Genomic DNA, 16,589 nt, shown 5'->3' on the forward strand with positions numbered 1-16,589 from the left:
CACAGCAGTGTGGGTGCTTGGAGCATGTCCTGCGTGTCCAGAGGAAGGGTGGGTGCCCCTTTGCCGCCGCCTTGCCAGCGCTGCCCTGCTTGTCCTCATCCCCTCCACAGCTTGCGACCTCACCAGTTACTTTGGCAGCAGTCAAATTATTTCTGCACCAACTCATATGTACCATCAGCTGGGCACTTGATACCTGCAGCGGAAATGTAGGTGAACACCGCGACAGAGGGAAGCAACAACCTCTGGACATTATTTGGAGGCCGGTGTTGCTTTTGTCCATGCAAACTCTTCTACCCACTGCCACATGTGGGCTCTGTGCTACTTGATCACCTCCACACGATCCTGGGCTTCCAGCCAAAAACTCACCCAGGTCTGTGGGGATTTGTTTTCCTTTGTGGCAGAGTAGACACTGATGCAAATCTAAGGGCCTTAATAAATGCAGATCAGCTCCCGTATCCCATATGCCTTGCCAGACGTACAGATAATCACTCGGGATACGCTAGGAAGAGTAATATGAACCTAACTGCAAATCCATTGGTCCTCAGCGTCGTTGATACAAACTGTAAAGCTTTCCAGTGTCATGGGATGAATCTGTCTGGGCCTATAAGAAAGATGGGGACAGACTTCTTAGTAGGGCCTGTTGCGGCAAGGCAAGGGCTACTGGTTTCAAACTAAAGGAGGGGAGATTCAGGCTGGACATGAGGAAGAATTTTTTTACAATGAGGGTGGTGAAACACTGGCCCAGGTTGCCCAGAGAGGTGGTAGATGCCCCATCCCTGGAGACATTCAAGGCCAGGCTGGACGGGGCTCTGAGCAACCTGATCTAGTTGACGATGTCCCTGCTCATTGCAGGGGCGTTGGACTGGATGAGCTTTGAAGGTCCCTTCCAACCCAGACTGTTCTATGATTCTACGACAACCCAGTGTCTTGCATTGGGTGTCTTCCATGAAGCTCAGCGCAAGAGGTACCCACCGATTTTAGCCAGGCAGACTTTCTCCTTACTAAAAGGAGAAATTCCGGATGGGCTCTGGAAAGAGAGTAAGAGCAGAGCAAAGCGCAGCACCGTCTCGCTGACAGCGGGGCCCGGCTGGGCTCCTCTCCCCCTCCCCAAGTTGCCAGAAGGCGTGAAGTCAATGGTCCGCAGCAAATCCCCCCCCCCCGCCCGCTCCCCGGTTGCTCCCCGGAGCGGGGCTGGGGGCGCGCGGAGCGGCGCGCGGCGGCGGGGGGCGGCGCGCGGGGCGGGCGCGGGGCGGCGCGGTGCGCGCGGGGCGGCGCGGGCGGGCGCGGAGCGGCGGCGGCGGCGGCGATGGCTTTCGAGGCGCTCGCGGAGGCGGCGGAGCGGTGGTGCGCCCGCACGCCCTTCCAGCTCATCGCCGCCGAGGAGACCGAGCGGCGCATGGACTTCTACGCCGAGCCCGGCGTCTCCTTCTACGTGCTCTGCCCGGAGGCCGCCTGCGGCGACAATTTCGTGAGTGACCCGGGAGGGGACCGGGAAAGGGGGGTGGGGGTGGGGAGTAGTCAGGGGCGTGCGTGGGTATCCGTGCGTGTGCATGCACCGGCGGGCACCCCCTGCACCACTCTGGGACATCCCCCTCCTCTGTCCGTGCGGGTCCCCGGTGCTTGGGGGAGCACCCGAAGGGGAGCGCTGGGGAGGGGGGCGGAGGACGGGGCCGTGCCCCGGAGCGGCGGAGGGATGCGGGGATGCAGGGTGGTGGTGCCGTGGGATGCAGGGGAGCCCGGCGTGTGGGCCGGGGGTGGCGGGGACAGGGCGGGGGGCCGGGGGGGATCCTCCCCAGCGCGCACCACAATCTGCAAAATGGAGTCCGCTGGCGGTGCGGGGCGGCCCCGCGGGTAGGGCTGCGGGCAGAAACCCCCCGCCTCCCCGTCACCCCAGCCCGGGGAGGCTGTGGGCTCCGGGGGCAGGAGGGCTGAGAGCCCCCCTCGCACCTCCAGCGCCCCGCGGGGGCTGCAGCTGCCGCTCCCCCCGCGGCCCCTCCATCCTGCCGGGGTGCCCGGGCACGGCGCAGGGACGGGCAGGCTGGCAGGGCTGTCACGGCAAATGGAGAATGGGTAGGAATAAAATGGAGTCAGGATGACAGGAGGGCCGGGCCACCCCTCCGCCCCCCCCCGCCGCTCCCCAGGGCCCGCCGGGGCTGGGGGACCCGGGCAGGTGCCGGCCCTGGTGCCGCCGCGTCCCCGCCCCGCACCCCGCGGACTTCAGCGTCAAGTTTGCGCGGAAAAGGCACCGGCAAAACAACCCGTGGATTTGGGATGAGGGGGGGGTGGGTTGTTCACCTTCCCCCCAGCCCTCTCGGTGGTGAGCAGAAGTGCAAGAAGAGTAATCAAAAAGCGGCACCTCTCCAGGGGGTATGTAGTCTGCAACCCTCCAGCTAACGGCAAATAAAGGACTTTATTTTATGTAAAAAAAACCAAAAACCTCCTAGCACAGTCCATTATTGTAGGAATGTTGTAGGTCCTTCCCTTCTCAGAGCAACTTTCATCCCTCCACCTGCTTGACAAATGTTCATTGATTCGCTTTCCAACAGGTAAGTGCAGTAAGAACCCATTTGACAGGTGAGCTCATGGAAACAAAGAGCAGTGAAGTGACTTCTTCAAGACCACAAATCTTGGCGAGCAGGATGTTAATTTATCGTGTTGGGCAAATGGTCATGCTGAATTACGAAAGAAGTTATCCGGAGTTTAGTTATGCATCTCTCCAGGGATACATGAGACCTTCGGTCGCAGCCGTGGCAGTGGAGCATCTCAGGGTGTGAATTCTCCTGGTCCATGGTGGGACTAGCCCTGCATATCCATCTCCAAGCACCTATGAGCCTCTTGAACCTGGGCGCTTGTTCCCTTCTAGTGATGCCAGTGCCCAGAAAGGGCCGTGCCTGGTGGACTCTTAAGCAGGGATACATACGGATCCAATGCAGAACTAGGCTAAGGCTATGATTAGATGCTAATAAAAGCAGAAATTGTGAAGAAAGCTCATTATTTTTCTTAGATATGTATTGTTTCTTTATAGGCTGCTCAATAATCAAGCAAACACTTTCAAAGCAAAATCTAGTCAACTTAAAAAAAAAATCTTAAGCAGTTTTAGACCCTGTTCCCATGCTTCCAACTCTGGCCAATCTTTGTGGGTTTGCAACCACATTTTCCCTTTTTTTTTTTTTTTTTTGGCAAATATGTTCATTCCAGGGTTGCTTTGGACTCCCCATCCAAAGCTGCCAGTAGTAAAACTGAGCAAAAGGGTCAACCCCTATCAAATGCAGAACGTAAACAGTGGCAAAACAGAGGCAGCATTTTCTTCTGTCTATTTTTTTGGTCATGATTACTTGAGGCACTTTTTGTAGTAATAATACTTTTAAGACAGGCAGATAGGTGTCATTCTTAATTCTTTTCATGTTGATGGTGTCTCTTTAATGTGATTAAGAACCACTAATGAGCTGATTCAACAGCATCATGTTTTCTGCTCCTGGAGCACTGTGGGGCTTCTTTTCTGCTCCTAGCTTGGCTGTCTCTTTTTTTTTTCCAGTCAGTTTCTTTTTTTTATGTTCCAGAAGATAAGTTTCCTTTCTGTGTGCAATTACAGGCTAAAGTTTATTTTAAAGAGACTTAATGCAAGCCAGGGGACTGATGCTCATTTGCACTTGAGCCTTGTTGCATGGCTCCAGTAACACAATGGAGTGTGAAAGTGAGTAAATATAAACAGAATTCACGGTGGCACACTTAGAGCCTTTTTGCACCGTGTGACTCTTATAAAGGAGCCTCACATTTAATAAGCATCTGGTGCCTGGTATTCTTGTTCTCTTTCTTTATGTCTTCATTTCATGATAATGCAACTTAAAAAGCTATGTAGGAGGTGCCAGAGAAGTCCATGATAACCCACTTGTAAGGAGGAAATGATGGGCATGATGAACTGAAAAGGGAGGAGGAGAAAAACATGGAAAGGTTGCCAAGATGCAATCTGGGGGAGAATAACTCAGAATTTTGTATAAAATCAGAGATTCCAGATCACAACAATCATATAATTTTAATTTCCTGTAAAGGAATCTTAGGGCTAGGTTTTTAACATGCTAGGGATGCAGAAGACCCATCTTGATGCCTGTTGTCATTTTCAGTATCACCTGGACACTAAAACTCTCTGAATCAGCATTTTAGGCAGCTGAACTATGTATAATTTGGCTCCTGAGGCTCGTGGTAGTCTCAACAAATTCGTTGGACTTGTAGAGCCGTAAACAATGAGGGCAAAGGTTGCGATGCTATTCCTTGTAGTCTGTCATTTGTTTTGTCACCATGTTACTGCTGGTGTTCAAAGTAACTGATCAAACAAAAATATGATGCCAGCTTGATGCAAGATCTCCTGTACATTTTTTTAGAACAGAGTCAGTGAGTCTGATTATTTTCTACAAGTCGAATTCTTCTCACAAAGAAAAATAAGTTTTACTGCCATGCACAGCAGGTGGGCTGGTTAGAAAAACGTGGTCCAGCAAGTGACTCTGTCATCCAGCAACACCGAATTATTTAAAGGTGTGAGGGAAAGCAACCCCCTCCAGGAGCAACCGTATGAATTGCCTCAGCTACACGCTGCATGTAGATGCTGAACTAAATAATTCAACCATGATCCTAGGTCAGCTGAGGTGGAAATTAGTGGCTGTGTGCTTTTGTAGCGACACAAAGCAACTGTGAGCGAAACTGGGCAAGCCTGGAAGACACATACTCAGATGATGAGGTTAATATTTTTTTAATTGCGCAGCCATGGCTGAGCGCTGTGGCCCACAGGTTTGCCAGCAGCCCGCTTATCCCACTGCAAAGAGCTTCTCAGGCACCAGGGTTTTTCCAGGAAAAGCATCTCCAGATGTGCAGCCTCACTGACTGCTCTAACTTTCTAAACAAGAGCAGAATCCTCAAATTACGTTTGTTTTTATTTTGAGAGGCCAAAATTCCTTTTGCAGGTTACCCTGGAGATGCTTGAGTCAGTGGTGAGACTCAGTTCCTGCGCTGCCTCAGTGCAGAGCAGAACGTCCACAGAGAACTGTAGATGCAGCTAAATATGTAAGTGTTATAACTGGTGTCTTTATCACAGTTGAGGATTTTTCTTGGGAGGGAAAATGAAATCAAGCCATTTCCAAATGAGATGCATGCACTAGTGGCAGGTGAGACCTTTCCTAGTCTGTTTGTTGCTACAGCTAAAACTTTTAAATCTTCTGCAGACCTGGCAATCGTTGGAAGCCTTACTTGCTTATTGCCTTACGATGCTGTGCAGGAAAGTATCTTCAAAGGCTCAATGACCAAGTTTACGGTTTCCCCTTGTGCTAGATGATCTTATTCTGTGCTAGTGCTAACAAATTTACACTGGAGTCTAAAACGTGGTGCAGCTTGAAAAGAGGCTGTAAAAATGTGATAGGACAACATGGGGTTAACTTTCCCTGGGGAGCAAACTAGCTATAATTTCTAAAAGGGCAGGGCCTGATTTTCATTTCTGTGGAAGCTCCTGTGTGTAGCTCTGGTTGTCAAAAGAAGCCACAAGAATCAGGATGTTAGCAGTCATAATCATTTTATACATATAAACAATTACAGCAGGTTTAGCGTGAGCCATGAATTGCCAAACTGCAACATCCAGCTCTTAAGTTTGATGCTAAGATTAGAAGTAAATAAATGGTTATTGCTAACCCAAGTATTAAGAAATAGTGGGCCAGGCCTCCAGAATCTTGAGGCTGTTCTTAAAATGTTGCGATTTGAAAGTGTTCATTTGATATTTTAAAGAGGGTTCATTTGGGTTCACTTCATGTACCTTCTGCCTTTTTAGGCCATAGAAATCATGAAATGCAGACTTTTTTTTGGTAAACAGAAGCTGAGATTTGGTTGTATATTTATATAGGACTACAAAGCCCATGACTCTTAAGATGGCATGAAGTATCATGAGACTTGTGGTATGTGCCTTTGAGAGTTAGCAAGACTGTGAAGAACTTATTTTTATTGCCAGACTGTTTAAGAAATTAGTCTGGTTAGATGGAAAGAGCAGAACCTACTCAGTAAGGCAGGGCTCTTGTCATAGCAAAACATTTCTCTATGTTTATGCTTGTAAGATGCAACAAGCAGAAAAGAAAATGTAGGTCAAGTGAGGCTCATAGCAAAGCAGTTACATTTTTCATCTTAAAGATGCAGCTTAGGTGATATTAAGTAATGTTTTCTTTTGATAAGTGTGAAACTGCATCCCTGGCAGGTATTCACCACTGAACAGGAAGGCAACATGCAAGCCTTGTGTTGGGGATTGAAACATCCGTCGTTCTTGCTCTTTCCCTGAATGTTAGTTAAGCTTCAGAGAGACCCTCCTCTTTCTGTTTACTGTTTTCTTTACTGTTTATAGCACAGTAAAAAAGCTGCACAACACTTTGGGGAAAAGAGCTGCTGTGCAAAAATAGAGTTATAAGAGCCTCAAACCAGTTTAGTAGTATTACACTTCTCTGTGTAGCAGACTGCCTAAGACAGTCCGGTGAATAAAGTCTTCAAAAAGAAGGTCTTTAAAAGTCTGGGTTAGCTTGTGCTGCGGGCTGCCCTTGTGTGCAAGACAGATTGTTGCCTGAGTGCTTCCACCATCCCTCACCAGCTCTCTTTCAAACAGCCTTATAGCAGCAGAATAAGGCTGCACAAAACCAGGCTGGGGAACCAGCATCTCCAAAGTAAGAGCAAGATGAGAGGAATATCCCAAATAGTTTTATATGTGCCTGCCTGGGAAAAGAAGATTTGGCTCCAGGAGGAGTAAACCTCAAACTAGGGAGGGAGGCATGAAGTGTCAGGATGTTCCTAGTGCCCAAATGTCTCTACTTGGCTCTGTGTCTAACCCGTGGGTATATTTTGCATCTTCTTCATCGTCAAGATAATTACACATCAGGTTCCACTTCCAGGGTTGCATCACTCTTGCACTAATGCCAGGAAGACGTAGAGATGCTTTAGCTCTTCTTGAGGGCTCCCTTGCAGCGGATGATGCAGAAGAGGAGAAAATCCAACGTGACATCCAGGTCTGAGTAGGGCTGATGTCAAACACAAACACCTTTACTTGTAAAATGTGTATGTGCAAGATGTGCATACCCTTTGTTTCTGGTGCAGTCATAAGGTGTTTTCCCTTCTGGATCAATTTCTCTGCTTTCTGATGCATTGCATCAATAAAATCCAGGTTCCTCCACAGAAGTGTGGTGCCTGGAAAAGCCTGCAGACCCCCAGTACAGGTCTGAAGCGCAGGAGGCCCCATGTACTTTGGCATATGTTTACAACATGTCACCTTATAAAACATGTGGAAAGGCTGGTGTGAATTCCTGTTAATGCCTTTTCTTTCTTGTGTTGCTGTTGGCTTTCAGCACGTGTGGAGCGAAAGTGAGGACTGCTTACCTTTTCTGCAGCTCGCACAGGATTACATCTCCTCCTGTGGGAAAAAGACGCTCCATGAAATATTGGAAAAAGTCTTCAAATCCTTCAGACCTGTGAGTATCTCTCTTTTTTTACTTCTGAACATTGACAGTTACCTGTGACTTTTAATAGGGTAGCGCCAGAGGGAGCAAGATGGTTTTTCATCTGCAGGGACTTAACATCACCAGTCAGCTGCCTGCGCGCAGGGGTGTCAGCACGCAAGCCACTATCAGGCAACTAGAAATTGTTTCTTGGAAGCCAGCTGCCTCTCTATTTCCGTCTCTGTGTTTGAGAGGGTGAGATTCCCGCGTGGGGTGGGAGGCCAGCTGTTGCGGCAGCCGGTGGCAGCGGCCCCGGGGGCTCGTGTCCCGCTGGTGCAGTGCTGACTCCCAGAAACAACAGGATGCGAGCCACTGGACTTTGTTTGTGGCAGAGTCATTTCCTGGTGCTGGAACTGGGGAGTTTTGCAAGGATTTGAACGGTGAAAGTAAACCTCTGGAAGCTGGAAGTACAGTCTCTCCTCGGAGTGGTTTGTTTTGTTTTAGGGGTGGTCCAAGTTTTGCTGTTAGGATGGTTGCCACTTGGTATTTGCAAACACCAGTTTGGTCACTGCTAGAGAAGTTGAAGCAGAAACTGTGTTTTTTTTTCGGAGGGGGGCCTGTATTTTTCTGTTTTGCTGCTACTCAGCTTTCTCTGTTCTTGTTTAACACTACGATTTGGGTGAAAGTCTGGGTTTCATCAGGGTGAGGTGACTCAGGCTGGCTGTTGTCCTTCATTTTTGCCAAGTCCTCCCTTTGCACAGCCTCTTCTTTTGAGTGCCTGGGGCTGAGTAAGGGGCTGGTGCAAAGCACAGCACAGAGGTTCATTGCCAGAACCACACTCCCATGATGTCCATGGGAAAGCTGACGATGGATGTTTTTATGCTCAAAATGTAGACCGTTTTCCTTCCTCTCTCTTTCTGGCTGACTAATCGAGAAGACTGAAAATGTATCCCAAGTATTTTATAGTGAAAGGGAGGGCCTGGAGTGCCAGTATGAAAACACTGGCCCTCCCTGTGTTACACCCTTGCTTTGCCTTGCCATGCACCGCCACAGCTGGTCGACATAAAAGAGCATCGTTTTAAATAATCCTTTGAGAGACTGGAAATAAATAGAACAGATGCACACTTTTCTTAGAAAGGACTGGAAATCTGATCTGTCAGTACAGCTGCTTGTAATTGTGAAAACATACAAAAATATAAATATGTTTCCCAGAACAATATTCAGCTCTTGGATCTTCATAGCTGTTTTCTCCTGCTCAGAAAAGCTGTGTCTTTGAGGAGAAACTTCCATTGGTTTGGCTAAAGAGGACTTCAAAAAGACTTAATTAAATTGGTACAGATCACTTATTTCATTTAAACCACATTTTTTTCAGCATAGCTTAAGTTACTGAGAAATTTGCTTCAGTCGAACCAAGTTAAGCTGCTCTTCAGAATGAAAAGGTTCAAAGCAAGTGGAACCATTATGCTCATTTAGTCTGGGCCCTTCATTAATACATCACATTTCACCCCATGATTCCCACAGCCAAGAACATAAGTTGTGGTTGAGCCTGGAGGGTGTCTTTTCCGAAGACATCCAGTCTTGATGTAAAGTCTTCAGGTAACTTAAAGGTTACAACACTGCTGGGGACTTTTTCTTCTCATCATTAATTAGGCTACTGTGAAAAACTCTTTTATTTGCAATCTGCATTTTTCTAGTTTCATGTCCTAGCTGTTGAAGTTCATCATGCTTTTGTCTGCTCAAAACCAGCGTCCTCAGTTGTCAGAGACCTCTTGCAGATTGTAATCAAGTACCTCTTCATTTTCTCTTGGATGCACCACAAAGATTAAGTTTCTCGGATTTGCCTTTGACCTAGTACTGAGAGATTTTCATCAGCATAAGAAAACTGAGTTTATCCTTTGAGGTATGGTTGTGTGTAGACTAATAGGAATGTATTGACATTTTTCCCTTACTGTAATTATTAAAAATAGCACATGCATGGCAGGATAGATTTTTAAAAGTGAAGAATGTTAGAGTAGATGTACGGAAACAGTTATTTTGCACCCTCAGACCTTTGCCAGAACAAAGCCACTTTTCCTCAGTTTTAGGAAATTATTTACTTGGCAGTACATCGCGCTGTCCCCCATGCTTTCTCTGCTGGACCTGTTTTGCTGCTGAAACCACCTTGCTGTCAGCTTGCAGATAGCAGTGCATTTGGAGGGCATTTCTTCTACGCCATCCCAGTGGAGTTTGCTGTCAGAGACCAGACTGGCAAATTTCAGTTTGAAAAATGGCCATTTAGGAAAAACTGCTGCTGAATGTCAGCGTGTTTTCTGGGCATAAACACAGTGATACATAAATACAGGATATTTATTTAGATGAGGCTTTTTTAAAGTGTTGGTTAACCCTCAACAGCTAAACTGCATCTCTAAATCCTGCTCCAGACAAAGTCAAGCTGTTTCTCTGCTGAAGGTGGTAGGGGGCATGTTGTCTCTGCCTGTTACTGCCTTCCTGGTTCAGTTACCACAAAACTCTGTGATTTGCCGCCTTATCTGCTTGTTCAGGGAGCATCCAACAGTGCCAGACGCCGCACAGGTACATGAAATGATATCAATAGCTAAAATAACACTATTCGCCTCAGAGCATCCCAGCTCCTCTGGTGCTTTTGTCTCTCTGGTGCCAGAGGTGTCTGTGCTGGTGTTTGTAAGCACATCTGCCTGGAGACTGAGCCCTTCACACCGGGATTTGACAGAACCTCGTTATCACTAGTGTAGCACTGTGTGGACTGCTAAAGCTTGGTCTTGTACTTGGCTTATTTTTCAGCATGTTTCTGCATCAGCTTTTGGTGGGAGGCAATGCCACTCTGCTTTCGTAAGTTTGGAACTTAACATCTACTAGGTTATTTGTATAAAATCAGGGTACTTTGGAAGAGTTAAGAAAGACAAGTGAAAAATAAAAAAATGCCTGAGGGACATTGCACCAGCTGGCAGATTTTGCAGAGAACCAAAACACGAGTTGTACAATTCAGCAGCAAATTCCAGGGCTCCCGCATTGAGATCACCTTCAGCATAAAAAGCCTACATCCCAAGTGGGGAGTCTGCAGTTTGAAAGCCATTTATCCCATATTTAATTCATATGGGTCCCAGTGACCTGTGCTTTACCTCCAGATGGGTACTTTGGCCAGCAGGAATAAATAGGTGTAGTTCAGGTGCTGCTGCTGCTGTGGTCCTTCCTGCTCACCACCCTCCTGTCCTCCTTCTCTCCATGTATCACAGTATGTTTGGGATTGGAAGGGACCTCAAAAGATCATCTAGTCCAATCCCCCTGCTGGAGCAGGAACGCCTAGGTGAGGTCGCACAGGAACATGTCCAGGCGGGTTTTGAATGTCTCCAGAGAAGGAGACTCCACAACCCCCCTGGGCAGCCTGTTCCAGGGCTCTGTCACCCTTACTGAGAAGAAGTTTTTTCTCAAATTTAAAGTGGAACCTCTTGTGTTCCAGCTTGATCCCATTACCCCTTGTCCTATCACCTGGCAGTTTTGTTCCCCTTGCCTAGTTGGCTGATGGATCAGCTCTCTCTTTCTACACCCCTTTCCTGTTTTATCTCTTTGTTTTCACTTTCCATTAAAGCCCTTTCCAGTCTGCCACATAGCTGATACTTCAATATATAAAGTAGATAAGGACTAGAAACAGAAAGTAGTGTGAAAGAAGACGAGGTGGGAGTCAGTCCAGGGACAACTCAGGCCACCTTCATAATCTTACTTTGTCCTCATCTTTCATACTGCTTCCTTCTCCTTTGGCCTGGTGTTTGTAGAGCTACCTGCACTTTGAACCCTGATTCTCCCTTCTTGGGTCAAGATGTTGGCCAATTTGTCAGTGCAATACAGAGAGCTGTAAGGGGTTAACAGCAGTGAGAGACCAAAGTCCTGTGGGAAGCAGCGAGATGGGACCCCTAAAAGCAGGACTGGCATGGCTGAGGTCCTTGGTGGCTTGGAAGGTCCTGAAGTGTCCATGAGAGAACAAAACTGTGCCTCTTTTGGAGGAGCACCCCGTCCCATCCCGTCCCGTCCCATCCCGTCCCGTCCCGTCCCGTCCCATCCCGTCCCGTCCCGTCCCGTCCCGTCCCGTCCCGTCCCATCCCATCCCAGTCCTTCCTACACTCCATAAAATTGCTGACATCTGCAGCATCACTCTGATTTACGCTGCACCAGGGAGAGGAGAGCTGCGCAAAGGGAGAGGGGATGTGTGAAAAGCAGGATGTGCTCCCCATCCTTCGGGATCGCGTGTGTCTTTGCGGTTTTCATGGTATATGTTGTGTTTTCCATGCTAATTTTGCACAGGAAAGGCTTATGGTGTACCATAACATGAAGACTCATGTGGCTCATTTCCATGTAAATCAAGGAGGAATTATAACCAGAGCTGGGAAAAAAAATGTGATCAAGAGTCTTTCTGCCAGGTCATATAAGTGGAGCAGTACAATATTCACATTTAATTTAAATACACTCAATCAGTTTAGTGAAATAATACTCGTAGATAAGAAAGTCTAGAGACTTTGCTTTTGCATTTTAAAAACTCAGTATTTTAATTTTAGCTTCAACATGAAACAAACCCCCACATCCTGGAAGTGAACCAACTAGTTTCATGTTCAGTTAAGCATAGTAATATTTACTCTTTGTGCTGCTCACAAAACAAGAACATTTCCAGTTTGGGGTCCTGTGTAAGTATTTTTAGAATGCGAAGGATGGAGGTTAGTCAGCAAATTCTCTTTCCATTTCCCTGCTGAAGAAACCCTGGAACTAAAAACCTGGTTTTCTCCCAGTGACAGAGGGGAATTCGTACTTCATTGGACCCAGAGGCTAATTTTGTGCACTGTATTTCTGTCCACTGAATAATTTTGATTGTCGATCACAGGCTAAATTAGTTTAGGTCCCTAAAAATCTGCCTGGTCACAGCCTTCTCATTTTCATGCCACCACCTAGCGAGTGTCACCCTCCTCCCAATTTTTCTGGGCTTTGCCTCTTTCAAGAGCTGACAGCTGCGTCACTGTCCAAACAGGGTGTTGCATGCATCTGTGCTGCTCTTCCAGCCCTGGCAAGCCAAATACGTGGTATTCCCAATAATGCCTGGCATGTGATTTTGCTTTGTGGCTATTACTAGCTGCTAGTGTAGGATTCTAATATGAGATTTCCACAACAGATGCATTATTTTGACTGTTATTTGGTTTATCTGCCTTCCCGACTTCTGTTGGCTTGGCAACCTTTTGGAGGAGAGGGGAAAAGTTCAAACATCACTGTTCACTCCTTTTCCTGTAGCAAACAAGTGCCCTTGCAGTGATCAGAACTGTCAGGTGGAGGCATCCAAACATTGTCCAAGGAATTTGGGCTGGCAGTTCTTCACAAGCCCAAATCTAATTTGGAGAAATTTAAAGGAACTCGGACAATTTTGAGTTGAATACGCAGTATTTCTCACTGCGAGGGCTTCACCCAGCATGCAAGGCTTCATCTGGTGTGAAGGAGTGAAGGGTTCAGGAAAAACACTTAACATGATAGGATCTTCAGGTTTTTAGGGTCTCCTTGCTTATTCCATACTAGGCAGTTCTGCATGAGGATGCTTTCTTCTTTGGCTATTTTAGGGTTGCCAAACACAATCTTCAACCAAGGTAACCTCTTCTATAGTATTTCCATGTTTTTTTCTGAAGTTAAACCACTGCCAAGTCTAAATACTCAACAATTCGTGATACGACCTCAGGGAAGAGCACAAAGCTCTTTGCAAGTGCTTTGCTGTGGTTTTATTTATCTTCCCGTCTCTGAGCACTTAATTTGGTGTGAGGATGCATTTTCAAATCTTTCTGTCACAGGAGGGAGAGAGAGAGCACCAAGATCATTATGCAGTACTGTTATTCCAGAGTTTGAGGCTTTCAAGAAGTGGCACTTAGGTATTGCGTGAAGTTTTGCAGCAAAGCTGCAGGAGTGCGTAATTCACTATTACACAGTATTTTCTCTTCTTTGTAGTTACTTGGGCTTCCAGATGTTGATGATGATGCATTTGAAGAATATAACGCAGATGTGGAAGAAGAGGAACCAGAAGCCGATCACCAACAGATGGGTGTCAGTCAGCAGTGATTCCCTGAGAAGCTAAAAAAATTCGGAAGCCTTTGGTACCAGGTGGGGTCAGGTGGTCCCACATTAGCCTGTTTGAATTAGCACATCACATGGGGATATCTGGCTCCCAGGATCAAAGTTTTACAAAATGGTTTAAACAAAAAACTAATAACAATAATAATCTGTGATGAGCTTTGCTAAGAAGTGACCTGAATTTTGCTCCTGCTTCAGTGGGTTTTCTATGGAGTTGTCTTGGTAGCATTCTGGCATTATCAGTCTAGAAGTAGTTTTGTCGCTGACTTGTCTCTTCGATTTGTGTTCGAGAGTAGCATTCACTGACACGAATGTAGAGTACCGAGAATGTAGGAAGAGTGTGGTGAGAGCACCGAGTCCTCACCCGTGACCTTTCCGTGGACACCAGTGCAGAGAGCAAACATGACTTGTGCTTTTCTTTTTAGTTCAACAGCTATGGTGTTTGACGAAGTACCAAACTCGGAGAGATTTCTCCTGAAAAACACTAGTTTAATAGCGGTTGGTACTGCAGAAGTTCACATGGAGGCTTAACAAAAATAATGGGAAATGGGAAATCCAGGGGAGTGTTGGTGTCAGGAGTATTAATGTTGTTTTGCCTGACACCTGAGTTTACAAGTGCTGCTTTAATAACTGGGAGTAATTCCTATCAGCAGTACATGTTATAACCAACCCTGGTACTCCGACACCATTTGATCCAAAGCCAAATGCTGCTTTTGTGCAAATCTATTGAAAAATAGCCATTGCCTGTCTCACTTCTGCATGACAACCAACTTTAAGCTTTGCTGTGTTTAATACACTGCTAAATTATTACACAAACCTTGTGGCATTGTGAATTAAAGTGCAACTTAACTTTGAAGCCATAAGGGGTATAAACCAGCACCTGGCTCTTAAAATCATGCTGGACTTGTTCTTCTCCCCAGCCTTTGAGCTAGTCTAGGCATTTACACCTTGTAGGAGGGGAGCTAAAATACTGCTACTTTGGCTGATATAAAAGCTAGTGAGGTTTCACTTAGCTGGAGACTTGCTGGTGGGGTTTTGGTATAAAGGGAAAGAAGACCTCTCCTATTTTATACCTATTTTGCATATATTTAAGTGACTCGGATGAGTGCCAGACTGTGAAGATGCAGGGTCTCTTTGTTTACTTGCCTTTTGTACTGAAAATAGAAGAAGCAAAGGGGTTTCTATTGTAATACAACTGTTTTCCACAATTGAGCAAAATGTTTCTAAATTTACTCCTTTTTTCCAGTTTTTTTAAAATCATGAAATGAAGGTCACGCGCTTCAAAAGCCCTTTTATACAGAATTAGCTTTATAAAAACAAAAAGTGAGCGCAGAGAAAATGCTTGGACAACTCCCAGAAACAACTCGCACCATTTTGAAAACCCTGCTGTTAGCGACGTCTCCTTTTCAGTAGATTTTTTTAAAGATTTTTTTTTTTTTCAAGGGAGTAAGATTTCTTGGTGGTTTACATTTCTGATGATGGCTTGAGAGATGCACAACACTTGATATTTCCAATCTGGGGCAAAGACCTTCCGTAACTGTGACAGTGTGTGGTACCTGGGTATGCACAGGAGTGTCTGCAACACTGTAAAACTTGGAGTTTAAGAACACGCAAAAGAAACAAAAAGTGGAAGAGAAACAGAGCTTAATGCAACTTTGTACATTCTTTCGGCATGCAGGCATAAACATGATAGTCGCAGCACATTTTTATGGACTAGTGACGTGAGAACCGTGGCAGTTCATTGTATAACACTGTACAGCAGCAATAGGCTTTTTGCTTACTAAAATAAAGTGTAAGACCAGTGGTTTCCATCCCTGCTTTAAGTCCCTAAGTTTTTCTTTCCTCTCCAGCTGAAAAAGGTGCCATAACGTTAAACAGAGCCTTGCTTCGGGAGAACCTTTTCTCTTAGTAGTGTCCAATCCTTTGGTTGCGGCTCGCACAAGTAGATCTTTTGGGGGCTGACTTTCCTCTGCTGTAACATAATGCAAGATGTTATTTGCAGTAGCACAAGCTGGAGGCGAAGTCCTGCTCTTCAGGTTTGCTGGCCACTTGCATCAGTTTTGCTTGGGTGCAGGTGCACGCACCCCCGGGCGCGTCTGCACAAACCTCGGCCACGGCTGCAGCGGCGTTCTGGCTGGGAAATAACCCTTTGCCTTTTTACGGACAGGCAGTTTTCCAGGCGGATCAGTCCCACCATCTGGCTCCGTGCGTGGCTGCACAGGCGAGTGCCGGCGCAGCAGGGGGGAGGGTGCAGGGGTGGATGGGGGTGGTAGCTGAGCACCCGCGGCCAAAAAGCACCTTTTGCACCCCTTGCAGGGGCCCGTGGCGGAGGTGCGGACGCAGTCTGAACCGGCCTAGGTGCTGAGGATTGACTCCACCTAGCTCAGTGAAGAACTGGTCTCTGGGTGGCAGCGGGACAGGCAGGAATTAATGAAATGAGGAGTGAGTTTAAGATCCAATGCTTGTAATTGCATACAGGAGGTTGTAGTATGTTCTGCACTCCGCTGCCTCTTCCTGCATATTGATGGAATTGTTAACAAGCAGTTGAGCATTAATATGGTTGCAAGCAAACATAACACTGTAAGTTATGTAGAGATATAATTTTCTGTATTCATTAACTCACTTTTTTTTTTTTTTGGAATGCCATATGCTATTTGAGTGACTTCCACACCAGACTACACGTACTGGACAGCCAGGGGCCCTTCTGCAGCACTCACCCCTGCAGAATTCCCACTGAAGCCAGCAAGATTTTGTTCATACGGGACCTGCAGGACCGGGCACTCCAGGGGACGCGTGAGGCTCGGTCCTGCAGAGAGCTGAGCGCTCTTGTTCCCTCTCGCTTTGCTGGGAGCCGAATGTGCTGGGCCCTGCTGCTGAAATGAAGCATGACCAGGCAACACTGAGAATAAACTGGAGTTTTATATATAGAAAATTTAATTTTCATGTGTATTAAATGTGAATGAGCATTAATATAGAATGTATTTTATCAAAAAATATTTATTGCTTACTTTGACCAAATACATTTCTGTATTA

At 46.5% G+C, this 16,589-nt stretch overlaps 1 protein-coding gene across 1 annotated transcript; it reads left to right on the plus strand.

Moving 5' to 3' along the window:
* The first annotated feature begins 1,265 nt into the window (after positions 1–1,265).
* On the plus strand, positions 1,266–15,790 carry MTURN (maturin, neural progenitor differentiation regulator homolog). The gene is made up of 3 exons (XM_082044282.1): positions 1,266–1,468; positions 7,359–7,481; positions 13,434–15,790. The coding sequence occupies exons 1-3, from the start codon at positions 1,307–1,309 to the stop codon at positions 13,542–13,544; spliced, it is 396 nt and encodes a 131-aa protein (XP_081900408.1). The 5' UTR covers positions 1,266–1,306; the 3' UTR covers positions 13,545–15,790.
* The last annotated feature ends 799 nt before the right edge of the window (positions 15,791–16,589 follow it).

Source organism: Streptopelia decaocto (assembly GCF_964273445.1).
Source record: "Streptopelia decaocto genome assembly, chromosome: 2".
Classification (NCBI taxonomy): domain Eukaryota; kingdom Metazoa; phylum Chordata; class Aves; order Columbiformes; family Columbidae; genus Streptopelia; species Streptopelia decaocto.